Raw genomic sequence first — 15,830 nt, forward strand, 5'->3', positions numbered from 1 at the left:
GCATGTGCACAGGTTTGGCAGCGCCCTTGCATCATAATGAAAGTTGTTTTTTCATCAGAAATATAAAGGATTGTTGTTGAACAGCGAAACCTTGACTAATTCTTCACTAGAGAAATATTTTGAATAATGTATTGCATGGTTTTTAGCGAATGTAAAAGGAATCATTAACATTCGATTATGGATTTAACTGCTGGTTCAAGGATCCGGAAGAATTTCTTGAAATGATAAATCCAACATTCCTCTCCGCGAAAAGTAGTGTTCCATAGAATGTTATAAATAGCACACACAACGAAAAAAAAACCGGAATTGAGAATAGCGGTCTTTGATAATGCCCAAATATAAACGCTAAAACTATATATAGCTGACACTAAAAGCAATTCATTAACAGTAAATATAAAGGATTGTTGTTGAACATCGAAACCTTGACTAATTCTTCATTGGTGAAAAATTTTGAATGATGGATTGCATGGGTTTTAGCGAATGTAAAAAGAATCTTTAACATTTGATTATGGATTTGACTGCAGGTTCAAGGATCCGGAAGAATTTCTTGAAATCATAAATCCAACATTCCTCTCCGCGGAAAGTAGTGTTCTATAGAATGTTATAAATAGCACACAAAACGACAAAAACTGGAATTGAGAATAGCGGTCTCTGATAATGCCCAAATATAAACGCTAAAACTATATATAGCTAACACTAAAAGCAATTCATTAAAAGCAAAGATTCTCGTCTCGTAGCGAGAAAAGTGTCCTTACTTCAATTCCACTTAACGTACATTTTTATGACCATTTGAGCCAAATAAAAAATAATCCTGCGAGTAAAAAAAGCCATTTCTACGAAATAAAAACAAGGCACAAAAAAAAACAAAAATCTCTTCAAGAAATTGTACGACACAAGGCAAAATTTTTAAAGCGCAAAAACTGGAAACTGGTTAAAGTTTTTTTTTTATTCCGGATTACGGACCTCGTGGGAAATTCAAAAATTTCATCAATATGCCAAGGTTAAGGATGTTAAAATTTTCCCCTCCGTGCACATATCACGCACCAGGAAAAGGGTAACAAATCTTATAAATAAAGACAGGTTTTTCAATGTTCCTACAAAGACTTTTTCGTGCCCGACAGTCGTTGACGCCTTTGGGTTCGTGGTCGTTCGCTCGTGGTTAGTGCTCTCTTTTTGCTTCTAGCTCGATGCTGAAGAATCCAAGGCAACAAGGCTCTCGGAGAGACACACAAACAAATGTAAACAAACATAACGACTTAAAACATTAGATACTCCACCGGCAATGTGGAGAAGCATGATGCTTTTAAGTGCTTATCCTACGAGCAGCATAAAAAGCCCTTTCAAACCCAACAAACGCTTTAATCACTGCTTAACGAATTTTGTTGTTGCGCAGCGCCGTAAGAGCAAGAACACATCCGGCAAGACATTACAAAGCGCACAAAAACTCCCGGCAGGTCCTTTTAGTAGCAAAAACGGAACGTCACCTAGTACAACACACCTCGTGTTTCTTTTTGAACACTTTGAAGCTCGGCATTTGCGCACAAGAGCCATACGTCATCGGTATAATGAACAATTATACGTCAACTGTCCCTAGCGAAAAGGGAACCCTTCTTTTCCCTTTGCCCAATGCCGCTCATCCAACGGAAGAACCGGGTTAAATCGCTGCCACCGGGACGACACATTGCCATTGCGTTTGCGTCAAATGGTGATCAAGACAAGACATTAAGCATTCCCAAAACGCAACCACATCGATTGACGTTCCTACTATTCACCCCGGGCTCGAGGAGCACTGCCTCCTCACCATGTGCATATTACGGTGAGTTCTTAATTGCCGCTTTAATTACTGCAACCACCGTCGGCATTGCGCCATCCCTAAGCAGTTGAAGTGCGGCGCGCAAAAGAGGCGCACAATTTTGCGAATTTTGCGATGCCATTAAAGGCATATTATGGGTGGGTTTTTTTTTGTTTGTTTCTTTGTTAAATTGTCTGCTCTACGCTAAGGATGTGGAAAACATCATCCCTCATTCAACCTCCGCCGGAACGATGTAATCCCGAAATGTTAGGATCGTGTAGGGATCGCGATCGTAAGCAGTGGTTACGTCGTCGTGGCACACGCGCGCGCGCGGATTTGAAAAAGCTCCTCACACGCACACGGCTCACGCAGCCGAACACGGGGCGGCAGAGGTAAATGGTGATCAATTTAAAATACATAACAATGTTTTTCTCACATCCACATACCCCAAGGCAGATCGTTCGGCAGAAGTGTTTGAAAGTGTTTAACTGTCTGGGCTCGTTCGCGAAGCGTTATTATTTAATGTTTGTCCCCTTTCCATACTGGGTCCGGCAAGCTTATTGACACAGGCAGATTGACCCGCCCTTAAAATCATCAACCCATGTTCCATATACCCCCTCATGTGCGCCATATGCCACGCAACCAGCGCGCACAACCCCAAAACAATGTTCGTTTGATGCGCTTTAACGTTCAGTACACACAAGCTTTGCGCACTTGAGATGAGCGAACATAAGCGAGAAAAAGCAACAACATATCATCCATATGAAACACATCACCACCAACAGTCTAGATCCTTTTGTGTGCACGCGCGCTCACTCGGGATGAGGTAATGGGGCTGGGTGCTTTATGATGTGTGTGCCCCCGTTTATGAGTGGGCCCCCAGTCTGTGTGTCCGCGTGTTGAATAAATGTAGCATCTTCAATTTTACGCCAATCGTGAATGATTAACAGCCGTCACACGCTCGACACGGTGGGAGCAATGGGTGTGTGTTTGGTTGGGGAACGGCTGCGGGGGATGTGATGTAGTGGTTTGTTGCCAGTAACAAACTTGCTAGCAAGGATAGAGTGCCGCCTCATTGGAAGAAGTTATTTCGTGTTCCTTAAAAGTTTGACTTAACATGAATTCTTTTTTACCAAACCTTATTTATTTTATTTTATTATATTTTTTTGGTCTTTTTTAAATAACAAACAAATGTTGTATCTTTACGCGACTTGTTCAAACAGGTATCTGTAAATTAAAATCACGAAAGAAACTTCTCTTCCGGCCACATCTCGATCCTTTCCAGATTTGAACACATTGCATGCAAACCAGCATGATTGTTGTGTCGTACACATAACCACTGCACCACGAGGACCGATGGTGAAAGCAACATATAAAAGCCTATAAAACTCACTGTGTACTGAGGTACTTGCGATCTTTAACGTTGTGAAAATGGTGTGAAATAAACTCTTTTCCCATGTTTCGATCCAATCCCTCGTCAAAAGACGAGCCCTGTTTAAACGATCGTAATTTGCACGCCCAGAAAAAGCTGTTAAAATAAACTGCCACATTGCAAAGCTGGACGTATAGAAACGCTTGAACATAGCCAATCTAGGGTTTCGTCTTGCTCTTTCAAAGCTATCGTATTTCTATTGTCAAGTAGAAAAACAGGCAATGGAGAAACATTTGAAATCATGATGCAAAAATCAAATTAGATCTATTTCTATAAAGATAGAAACTGCTCCAAAAGTGAGAAAAAAAATGGGGAAATGAATAGTAACCGTGTCCAAAACCATCTCAACGCGCTTTTAATCCAAGCGATTAACTGTTGCGCACGTTCGATCTTGCCGGCCAGCTAAGCATAAGAACCGGGCAGACGGATTGGAATGGGGAGGGCGGCTCTTTCGCCAAGGCCAGCCCCCATCCAACAATGCAAACGAAACGCCGTGCGCCTCCGAAAGAATGTGTCCCAACGAAGGCCCAGTTTCGCGCCAAACAATGTATCGCGATGGTAGCGCGATGCCACCAAATGCAGGCGTCGCGTTAAAGCCCGTATTAGATTGATCGAACGCCCTTGTCAAACATGGAAAAGGTGGTGAAAATTAATTTCCGCATAAACAACAGAAAATCCATTTTTCTTCCCCTCCCCCCTCCCAAACGCCACCAACGGCCGCGAGAATGGAGTCATAAAAACGGACAGTAAGAAAATTAAATGACAACAAAAGCCACATTTCCGAACGCCTAGCGCTCTCGCCCGAGTGCACGATGGATGCACACATTTTGCTTCGCCTCCAACAACTGCAACCCGGGGGGATTGAATGTTGATTTGGCCGCATTCATCAGCACACTTTGTGCACCGATCGTGGCCAACACAAAATGGACAAACACAAGAAGGGCAACAAAAGCGTGGCGCGGCTTGTACTTTCACCTGTGTCGCGGTGTACGCGATGCGCTTCACGACATCGCGAATGCACTTGAACTCTAAAACCGCGGCAAAAAGGCAGCAGCGCCGTCGTGTGTCTCGGAGATGTTGCTGCTGCTGTTGCTGATTACTTGAGAGTTAGTGCAAATCAATCTGGGCGAAAAAATCGCTACGTTTCACTTTCTACACACCCAGGGAGAGCGGTCGGTGGACATAACAAAATAAAGTTTGAAGAAATATATACACCACACAAGATGGCTAATTTTACAAAATAATTCATAAAAAACATACGTAACACTACGCACCCACACATACACAAGCTAGCCTAATAGTACGAAATTTAACATGAAAATGTTGTTACAACGCAAAAAGGAAGGCGGCCCCAACCACAATGTGTGCGCACTTTCTGGTTTCAGGTCCTATATGCTCCACCGGACCGCACCGAGTTTTGACAGACGGTAAGAAGCAGCAGCAGCAGAAGAAGAAAAACAGACCCATAAAAATGTTATTTAATTTTTGTCCACCCGCCCCCTGCACAGGCACCCTTTGGTCCACAAACCAACGGCTGTTAACTGGAGATCATTTTCGATATCATTAAGATGGACTGGCGATTTTTTTTGTCGAGGGGTTTTACACATTTTTCCAGCCGCACAGCTGATTTGTGCGTGTCGGCGTGCAAGTGCGCGAAAGGAAAGCCCGATCGCGCATTGGCAGACCTGGGAATGGCCTTCCTAACGGGGTGACACAAGCTTTATGCTGGCTGCCGCTGGGCGAGCTGAACGCGCGCACGCGCGGCGTTATGTGAAGCAGATCTTGAACTGATGTTGTGTTTCTCCCCGCAAATAGAAACGTAATAGAGAAGGGGACAAAAAAACAACAACCACCAATTTTGATGCTAGCTTTTGTACAAACCATTTTGTACAAGGCCGATAAGCTAAACGGGCTCCAGCTTGGTCGGAAAGATGTGCACTTTTTGTCACAATTTTTTTGTTATTGGAACTACCATTGAAGATCGCGTTTTCCCAGGCATATTGGTAACGCCGGTAAATAGAGGTCGGATCTCATTTCAGCGGGCTCGTTACTGTGCACTGTCCTTCGTGACAGCCGGACTCATTGCGCTACGGATTAGCCACCGTGAGAGGGTCAAGTTCGTAGCGAGCGCCGCTTATTGCACCAAAACTCCCCCAAAAGCACGATTAAGATTAGTTACACGTTTGCCCTTCAAAGACACCATTCGGTACCTACTCTGTAGGTGAACGCAGTGTGTGTATTTTTTATTTTTCTAATAATTACTAACCTACATTTAAAAGGCTTATAAAAATTAAAACTCTACACTCTCCAAGCTCTTTTTCGGCGGTGCCCTAAATTGTAGCACAAACACCTTTCCACCTTACACCGTCGTGTACACGGCGTGTTAATGAAAACAAACATCAAATTAGATCGTTTTTTTCATACACGATCTTTCACCAACGAGATATGGTTGATTTTTAAGGGCACTTTTCAATGATAAAGCTCACCACCCTCTGTAAACCCTTTGGGTTTGGCTGAGGCTACTACTGTGTACTCCGATGCTATCCGTGACACTCGCGAAAGCGCACGGAAGCATGGAAACAGTTAGTATATACATTTCATTTTACAGCCCAATACTTCCCCACAACATATTTCGAAGGGAGAGATTTTGATAAAAATGTTCAACATTTGGCTGAACGCACTGGGGGGCACCACCCTTTTATGAAAGTGTCTAACATGGTGAAAGAAAATCAAAAGTGAAAGAAAACTAAATGTATAAAAACATGAAAAATGGAAAGAAAATGTATTCCATCAAATTCTTTACCAAAACTGGTAGCTAGATAAATAAAAGAAAGCATCATCATTATAGAAGAAACACAACACAGACTACCAGCACAAGAAAATGAAAGTAAAAAAAAGTGTCAAGAATGTATAGCAACAGATAAAACTCATCAAGAAGACAAGGAAGTCGATGGCTTAAAAGCGAAAGAATCCTAAGACTGAGAATAACATCGAAAACGGGCGCTAAATATAACGGCTGGTCAGGCTCGGGGTGATGTCTTTGACATTAGCCTAATGCGTCCTAACCAAAAGGCAATTTCGATTGTGATGAAATGTTTGCAAATCGAAACATATAAAAAAACAGATACAACATGCTAAACAAAAAATGATACTCTTCTGAAGATGCTCAAGAGGACACCGGACCGGACAGCCTACGTGACTTTCTGCACGATACACAACACGCGGCAGGCCAGAGAGCCCAGGCGATTTTGGGGTACGCAGATTCCTGCGAAAAATCAGATATTCTCCGATACCGGTTTTAAACGCAGACATATTCTTACTTTTGCGGAAGAAAATCTTATCACACGCTGGCTAACATTTGAATGCAAACCCCGCAAAGCTTCCCCTCATTATTCCTGTTCCTTTATTTCAGCTGCTGCTGCTGCTGCTTCTTCGCGCCACACGCTTAGGCGCTCCTTTTCTCCACCCACCGCGGGCTAAGGTTTCGGGCGATCACGCATAATTTCGCATGCGTACGACCGTCGGTGGCTGTTGCCAAACTAGCCAGCCAGCTAGCCAGCCGCTGTGAACTGATAATGAAATCTCGAACCAGGAAGCGCGATTTACATTAAAACCGCGATCGGTAAGGCATAAACCCGCGAAACCGTGTCTGCACTAAGCCGGTTTTGTTTGTCAACCAGGGAAGGAGCTGGGAGGGGAAGGAGTCGGAAAGTATAAATTTCAGAATTTGACTTTTGCAGTAAACCTGGCAACAGACAGAACCTCATCATCATCCTTGCTTTTGCCGAAAATGGTCAAACACCCCTGGCCAGAAAAGGGGAAGGTTATGAGGATGATTGAAATTCACACTCGAATAATTTTGAACGAAGCATTACGTTCTACAGCTTTTACCGTTTTACTTGCCAACTAACGAGACAAGTGACAATCCATCGGAGAGCGGTGTCTGTTTCGATGGGATTTTTGGAATTTTTAAAAATACACGGCACTAGTTAATGTGTCATAAATCAAGACAGTGTTGTGCCGCAAAACATGATGCCACCACCAAGGGTACCTACTACTACCTTGCGCACGGGTTTGTAGCGGTATCTTAATGAGTAATGACCAATTTGATTGTATCGAATTAGCCTCTGTACGCTTAATGTGCCAGAGGCTGATGGCATTGGGAGGGTGTCAAGCTGGCCTTTGCAAAGTATGAAACTGAAACCCGATACGAAGATAAGTCGGCTAGGGCGGAACTATGCTCGAGACTGTCGAGTGGTCGAGTGCAGCCACCAATCGTCAATTGTATACGATTGGTGGCAGTTTTCAAGCCGATTCTAATCGGAAACAATGCAAAACACTCTTCTAGCATCGTGTGAACGGTAATTGGTTGCGCTGTAATCGATAACAAACGGTCCTTCGGATTCAAGAACAATCCTAGGGGACAGTGATGGTACGCTAAACTGCACACGGAACACTGCATTTTACAATTAGTTAGCAACCATTAGACAGTAATTAATGCAAATAACTACGGGCAGTTTCTAGTGGCATGAAGATTAGATTTTTTGATAAGTTTTGGCATGAAAAGTTAGTAAGTAAGTTTCTTATTTTGTTGTCTATTAATTATTAAAATATTTTTAGTTGTCTTTTTCAGCGCCTTATTTAAAGATCTTATTTAATCTTCATATCTATAACCAAAACTATATCTTTACTTCATTTCTGTGACCATCTACTCGGGTAAGGCAAACATTTTATACGAAAATTTACACTTCATGATTTATGGCTTTAAATCATAATATATCATTTAATATATTTAATGCACAATGAATAGATCGTCTACAGGTAGGTGGTTATAGAAGTGAAGGGGTATAAAAAAACTTTTTTGTTAAAGTACATTAAATTAATATTAGAAATTTCAATCATTGGAGCGCTGTGCAATGCGGTTCTTTAGTCATTCTGTAAATTTCGGATCGTTACGGTCCTGTGACAAAAAACTATGATGCGATTTAATGAGCAAAACATACCCATAGGTAGATGGTTATAGAAGAAATGAAGGTTAATGTTCAACAAGAATTTACGTTTCATTTGAATGTAGAACTGCAACGCCACAATCGATGTCTAAACCGACAAATTGTTTCTTTAGCAAGCTAACCAATGCTTGCGAGACGATCTTAGATGATCTTAGAAACCATTACCGTCTTTCCTTGCGGCAAGCAGCTGATGTAAAATATGCATTTTTATGAATCAATAAGCATTAGCATTGAAATTTATTTTAATCCCACAAAGAGTGGTAAATAATTTGCAGCACATTATTTAAGCTGCCAAAGACGTTGAGACGTTCGTGCCTGGTGGTTGATCCCGCAACAACTGTCTCCTCACCGAGACCATCAATAGGACCGGTTATGCCGAACCACAAAAAAAAAAACAATATACCGGAAAAAATACCGAGACAACGACCCTCACATGCAACATATTTTGCGTGTTTTTTGGCAGGTTCGCGTTGTTTTATTTGCCTTTCGCCCTATGGTTTTACATCACACACACGTTTGCCTTGCCTTTCGTATCTCATGCAGGCAAGCTCAGTTTCACCCGCCCGTGTAAAGTGCAAAGGAATAAAAGTGAAAATAGGTCGCGTACGCGATACGAGGGAAAAGTCATTCCCTTTACCAATTGGGGTTTCTTCCTTTCGGCCGCGGCCAGGATGCAAGTGCATGCTTGGTGTGTGTGTGTGTGCTCGTTGATCGTTCGTTGGAAGCGGAGCAGGAGAGCGACAGATCGTTCGCTGGTGGGGAGCAGTTTCGCATCACCGATACCTGAGCGCCATAAGTATTGGAAAAGATATACGAGACAGGGGTGGTTGTTGGCTACCTATCAGCCCACCCCCCGCTGGTGCCGGTGGATGCAGGATGCGAAGCGACGACGATCTTCTCGCATGCTGTGTGTCGCGCAACAATGGCCCGATCGCAGCACTCGAAAGAGCTCAACAAACGCAGAAGCGACGAACGGGCCCCGACCGGAGAGGGGGTGAGAGAGAAAAAAAAATAATAAAACCGACGGCAAGCATTACTCGCCCCCTCCGGCCTGGTGAGCTCGGTTCGCGGATCGCACCTTACAGTTCGCCGTTGGATAGTGTCCCGCATGGACGTGCACCGGAGTACACTCTAGCCAAAGGGAAAATTCGACTCAGTCGCCGCCGCCACCGCCGCCGCCGTTCGAAAGCTGCCCCACCGTTCCGAGTGAAGTGTTGATGTGTTTGGGCCTGATCGAGGGACTCTGCCATACATCGCAATCGACGGCAAGTGACGAACCCCACACACGCGTTTACAGCGGGGTTTATCATCGCGATTTGCGATCGCTTGCCTGCATATAATTAGGCGGCGCAAAGTTCTGAGCCCGCCGTACTCCAGATTGGTGCGCCGACACACACACACACACACACACACGTCTCATTACTCTTTTCGGGCCGTCCGAGGTTCGATCGCGGACGTGATCGGAAAGGTGGAACAGTGCCCGGAATACGAAACGCGCGGAATACGAACCCAACGGGAGGAACACTGTGCGCGGGTGCGTGTGTGTGCGTGCGCAGATAGAGTAGCAAACGGTGCGACGGCGGAAGTACTACTCCGAAGGGACGTTTTTTAAGTGGAAGAACTGTGTGCGTGTGTGTACGAGTGTGTGTGTGAGCAGCCAACACCCCATCATCATGGATTTCTTTCAGCAGATGAATCTGACCGACTTCACAATCTACGATCTATTTAACGTCAAAGGTGTCGGTAAGTAGCTGCAAATTTCCCGTGTTCGAAAACCAAACCGCAGGTTCCGTTCTGAAGAGTTTAAACAGCAAAAGAAGAAGAAGAAGAGGATCCAACAACACTGTACCGCTCGTTGTTGGTGGTGGGGACAGTGTTTTGCTTAAAGGGCAGCAACAATATAAAATAATACTGCTAACCAGCCAGCAAAAACTGCGCTCCTCGGTTTGTAAAACAATAACACTACCCTTTCACCTCCTTTTTTAAAACACACGCGGTGCAACTCCATACTCGCGACAGTTCTGCGGGTTGAAGGGGTTTTCGTTTTTCGCTGCTGCGCCTTCCCTTGCGCTGCTGAGGGCGAAAGTGATGCAGGCGACGGCTCATTTGTCCGGTAAAGTTTTGGATAGTGGATTCTGACAATTCAAGCAGCACATGGCACACCTATGCGGAAGGGAATTGTGCGTGTGCGTGCATTTACAGAAACTCGAAGCTGGTGACTAACAGCGCGTGTGAAAGCGTGTGGCAACCGACGACCGGCGAGATCGTTCGTTCGCTCGCGTACCCCGCATGCGCTCACAACCTAACGGGAAGATGACGTCCAGTTCTGTCGATCGGATTGGTTTCTGACTTTTCGGACGCTTTACGTCATTCTGGCACACACGGGCAGAGTCGTTCGGACAGGATTTGCAATCCCTCCTTTGCGCCGCCAGCATACGTAATGAGCGTACTGCGGCTGAAACTTGTCCCATTGTGTCCCCGTCGCAAGCGGGGACGGCAGGGGGACAAGTTTTCTTAGGCATAGCAATTGGGCAGTTTCATTTTATTGTCCAAAAAATCAGACAAAAATTTATAGCCAATTTTGCGACACCCAACAACAGGGGGCAGGGGGGGAGGAGGCAAAAGCCACCAAGTGAAAGAGGCCACGGGGGCGGACGATAGCAAAAAAAAGAAACGAAAAGAAAGAAAGATGCCAGCTGTTGGACTTTTGGGGGATTCGTTGCCTGCTTGCGTATGCCGCTCATGCGCAACGGTCGGTCAGCAGACATTAGATTTTGAAAGCCCGGCGAAGGGAAGGAAAGAGGCTGAACAAATTTATTACTTAACCACCAAAATTCTAAATGCCCCACGTTTATGAAGGAATGTCCACCGGCTGGGAGGCTTTACGATCGACAGAATTTGCCTTTTTTCCCGTCTGTTCCTGTGCAGTGCCTTAAGGGGTAATCAAATGCTTTTTTTCTCTCTTCTCCTTGGCACGCTATTAAACCCGTCTGCAAAACGTTAAATTGCATGCTTGTGCAGCTCTCGAGCATTAAAGTGAGGTGCCCCCCCACTCGACCTTTGTGGACACGAGGCAGTATCTCGAGCTTGTCACACTGTTTACTAACCAAGTGTCGGGTAAACTGTAAATTTGCAACTGTGTACAACCGGACAAACGCAGTGTAAATAGGTGGCACCGGGAGGACGTACTAACAAATTTTTACACACACACACACACACACACACACACACACACACACACACACACAAAAAGCTCTCCATTAATGAGGTCAGCGACTAAGTTACACACACTTAACACCAAAAAAAACAGCGATAGAGACGTTTGCCCATTAGTAGCTAATTAATGTGCAGCAGGGTTGCACACGCTGCACTCATGTCTAGCGCTCTATAAACTTTACTATCACATGATAGAAAAAAGCAGCAGCAGCAGCAGCAACAAAAAAATCTAACAAAACATAATTATCATGATTTATCTTTCTCATTATCTGCACCACTAAAGACTCCACACTTCAAGTCGTACGATCGTTTGCACGTGCTCTGCGTGCGCGCGCGCGTGTGTGAGTCACTACTTGTCGTTTTAAAATTCTGTCCAAATCAAAGAGCGCCAAATCGGCGATTTGACGATTCTAAAAGCTTCACCACACTTGCCACTACCCTCTACCGTAAGTAATGCTCCTTTCAATTGGGTTTCTTTGTTTCTATTTTTCAAAATCCGTGCCGCCGCCGTGACGCACACACACGCGGTTCCACTTGCACAGAGGAACACATCGATGCCTACCCTTTGATGGCATCGCCCGTACCGAGCTCCATCATGATTGCCATATACCTTTATTTCATCTACAAATATGGACCAAGGTAAGCTTCGTATTGCAGTCGTTCTTTTCCTTTTTTCTGTGTGTTCGATCGGACGCGCTCATCTGATTAGAATAATGTCATCCCTTCTCGATCGATTAAGCGACTAATTTGTGTTTGTGGGTGTGCGAATTCGGCTTTCTTGCAGGCACATGGAGTACAGGAAACCGTACAACCTGCGCTGGGTCATTGCGGCCTACAACATCTTCCAGGTGATCGCCTGTGGCTATCTTGTTAGTAATGTAAGTAGCAATGTACCAGTAGAAAAGGACGAAAAGAACATGACTGGCTGATGCAAATATGTCTGTGCCCCCTCTTCCTCTCCCTGCAGTACATCAAGGTAGGATTTCAGTTTAGCTTTATCGGACGCTGCACACCGAAGCTGCCCGTCACCGAGTACGAGCACGGGCTGGATGCGGTCTACTATGGCTGGCTTGCGATGTGCCTGCGAATGGTCGAGTTCATCGAGACGGTGTTCTTCGTGCTGCGCAAGAAGCAGAACCAAGTTTCCGCGCTGCACGTGTATCATCACATCAGCACCTTCCTTATCGTCTGGTGGAGCCTAAAGCTTAGCTTGTGTGAGTGGTCTTTTTTTGTTTGCTAAAATTGAACAATCCTTTCAAATTATAAGCGTATCATTGATTTAAAATGACATCTTCTCTCCACCCGAACAGCCTACCAGGAGATGTCCATCATGGTGCTGAACTCGATCGTGCACATGATCATGTACTCGTACTACTTCCTGTCGTCGTTCAAGCCCTGCCAACCGTTCACCAGCCGCATCAAGCCGATCATCACCATCATCCAGCTGGCCCAGCTGGTCACGATGCTGGTGCACGTCTATGCCGCCCTGCAGCCGTCCTGCGCCGCCAACAAAACCATCTACACCCTGCACGCGGTCAATCTGGTCATCCTGATCAGCCTGTTCACCAACTTCTACATCCAGACGTACGTGCGGAATGCCCGCAAGCTGAAGCAGAAGTAAGGAGCAGCAGTGCACACTGTCGCACTACCTTTATTTTATAACACCGTCGGCGCGGGCTGGCATATGGGTGGGTGGTTACCGCTGGGATACAAATGGGCCATGCCAAAGCAGTTGCAACGCTGCACACGCAGGCGCAATATTCTTGCGTTTTTCGCGAAAAATTCGGGTACGTTGGTATTATTCCGAGCGTCACAACGCCTGCCTGTGGACAAACTTCTGGCGGAATGTAATGCGTGTAAGGGACACTTCTTCTTAGCCGAGCACAAAACAGAAGGCCTGTCCAGTTTTATCTATTTATACACTTTTCTGTTTCCGTCCCTATTACCGTCTTCATAAAAACTACCCTTCTAGACTGCCTTTGCGTTTTTTTTGCATTTTGAGATAAGAAAGCAGAAAGGAATGAAAATAAACTTCATAAAACTGCTGTTCATTTGTCTACACAATTACTTCAGTGTAAAGTATCATCCCACTGATAAGCCGTCTACCATCCAGTAAATCGGTGGCTACTGTTATCGTAAATTTGCGGCCCAAAAGGGCTTTGACCCATCGAGAACTGACAACGCGTTGACTGATTGATCAGAAATACATTCCCTTACCATTATCGAAAACCAAGAATTGGGGAAGGCGCCACCTCTCCCCTCGAGATAATCGGCTCAACGGGTGGCCATAAAAATTGACCCCCAAGCATGTTTTGAATCCATTTTTTTGTTTGTCCGAAAGATATCGCTTATCGGGGGTGCATGCTTTAAAGCAAAATTTTGGGCTTTTCAAAAGCGAGCCCCTGGGCTGCCAAATTCGTCACCCACGGGGACAATAGCAGTCTGTCTAGCGTGCAACACCCGGTCATAAATATTCGACTACACCAACCCGCTATCGAAACGTGACGTAAGCGCAATCGCGATCAAAGTATGCGCGCATCGGCAGACGGTTCGTCTTTTTTTTTTTTAAATCGATCAACCCGTGGTCGTTTATGTGTGGCTTGTGAGTAATAGAATTTTCTTATCATCGCACACTTCAGGCCAGGGTAGAAGAATATGGGGGGACAATATGCGCGTGCCTAGTGCCACTGTTTACATAGTGGCTGACAGGCCGATTGGCGACGCAGCAAGGGAGCAAGCGAAAATGAATATTGGCGAACGGATTGTTCCCTCGCGTACATGATAAGCTTGGGTTGGAGAGTACACTCGCTTTCAGCAAATGTTTAGATTGTGCTAAAAAAGACCCTCTCGCTCTCTCTCTCTCTCTCTCTCTCTCTCTCTAACCTCTACACATTTGTATGATGTACAACTCGGCGCTCCCTTGCATACATTGTGTTGCGCTTTTATCAATTCGGCTAATTAGCGTGTGCGTGCGTGATAATTCACGATTGGCTCTTGCGCCCCAGATGGACGACCGTGGTCGTTTCTAGAACGTGTGTTGCTATCCCGTGGCCCGCGTGACACTACCCGCACACGTAACCCCGGGGCACGGACAAACGCAAGCACGCACGCCGAATGGCATCCTTTCCACTGCGCATCCCCCGCCTTCTACCGAACCCCGTGCCATAACGGTGCTCGGAGGGAGCTGCTGCTGGGCTCACCACGGGTTCGGTTTGATAAGATAATTCCATTCCGGTTTATGCGTGCTCATCCGCCCGTTCGTTAACACACCAAAAGAAGCTCAGGCGATTAATGCGAGATAAAGTTCTTGTGCATGTACTCTGTACCGGGTGGGGTGGGGAGAAGAGGATGCCCTTTCTTCATCTACAATGATTGGTAAAAAGAAAGAAATGTTGATCGAAACGTTTGGCTTCAAGTGTTGGGTGTAACATTCAAGTGTACAACAGTGTACTCATGTGGTCGCCGTTCAAGCTGGAAAGCGAATCAAAAGCTGCTGATGATGGTGGAGAAATCCAATGCGAACACGATCGAAGCAACAACAGCGAAGAAGAGAAAACCCTCCTTTGCTCCTCCGGATTGGTGTCTCTGTCGTAACATTCGCGTACTCGCCACGGACGGACGGGTCCGCTCGCTCGCTGTCATCCGCGCCGCTCCAAGGCGAGGGCACGACGGGGGTCATGCATGAGCTACTTACGGTGTAGTACGACAGCAATCCGGCGTTTTCATCCAGAACGAACCACCGATACTGCCAGCCCTTCATGACGTTCGTCCACTTGGACAGGGTGCCCTCCAGCATCGCCATCTTACGCGGGATCTAATCGCGGGACACAACACAACGGGCACGGATGGGTGGGCCGGGAGGGGAGGGCAGGGTGGTTGAAGGTTACGGGGGGTAGCTGATGGCGGTCTGCCCGCTGGTGGAAGTTTCTGGGACTTGCAACTTGAAAATAGTAATCACAGGCACAGCACACACATACACAAATGGACACACACGCACGCACGTACGTACGTACGTACACACAGGCGTATTTTTAGCACACAGGCGCTGGAAGTGAATGCCGTCTTCGGTCCCGTCCCGCAAGAACATGCACACGTACGGAACCGCGCACACCGCACGTACCCCGGGGCGAATGGCGAATGTGTTTATGTGTGTTTTGTGCGCACTCCCGCAAACCAGAATGCACGTGCCAGCGAAGCGACCGAAGGTTCCTAAATTTTGCAGCAGCACGAGAAAGTGTTCGGTACGCGAAAACGATTTCCACAAGCAAAACAACCGACGCAAAATTGTATCATCGTTTGACAGCTGACGGCGACTGACAGTTTGCGTTCGCGTTTGGCAGATGGATAATGTGTTTTGGCCAGAAAAGTGTTTCGCAGTCCC

At 45.9% G+C, this 15,830-nt stretch overlaps 2 protein-coding genes across 2 annotated transcripts in view; one reads left to right on the top strand and one right to left on the bottom strand.

Annotated features, from left to right (window-relative positions):
* The window catches only part of LOC120896636 (oxysterol-binding protein-related protein 9), a 54,362-nt gene extending 38,600 nt beyond the window's left edge, over positions 1–15,762 (bottom strand). Inside the window, exon 1 of the mRNA XM_040300894.1 lies at positions 15,144–15,762. Coding sequence (XP_040156828.1) covers positions 15,144–15,251 — 108 coding nt within the window. The 5' untranslated portion in view covers positions 15,252–15,762. The remainder of the gene's footprint in view (positions 1–15,143) is intronic.
* LOC120896639 (elongation of very long chain fatty acids protein 1-like) lies at positions 9,302–13,513 on the top strand. The gene is made up of 5 exons (XM_040300898.1): positions 9,302–9,976; positions 11,992–12,088; positions 12,234–12,327; positions 12,417–12,663; positions 12,760–13,513. Exons 1-5 carry the CDS (start codon positions 9,907–9,909, stop codon positions 13,068–13,070), a joined length of 819 nt encoding a protein of 272 aa, XP_040156832.1. The 5' UTR covers positions 9,302–9,906; the 3' UTR covers positions 13,071–13,513.
* Positions 15,763–15,830: the final 68 nt, after the last annotated feature.

The sequence above is a fragment of the Anopheles arabiensis genome, chromosome 2 (genome assembly GCF_016920715.1).
Source record: "Anopheles arabiensis isolate DONGOLA chromosome 2, AaraD3, whole genome shotgun sequence".
Taxonomy (NCBI): domain Eukaryota; kingdom Metazoa; phylum Arthropoda; class Insecta; order Diptera; family Culicidae; genus Anopheles; species Anopheles arabiensis.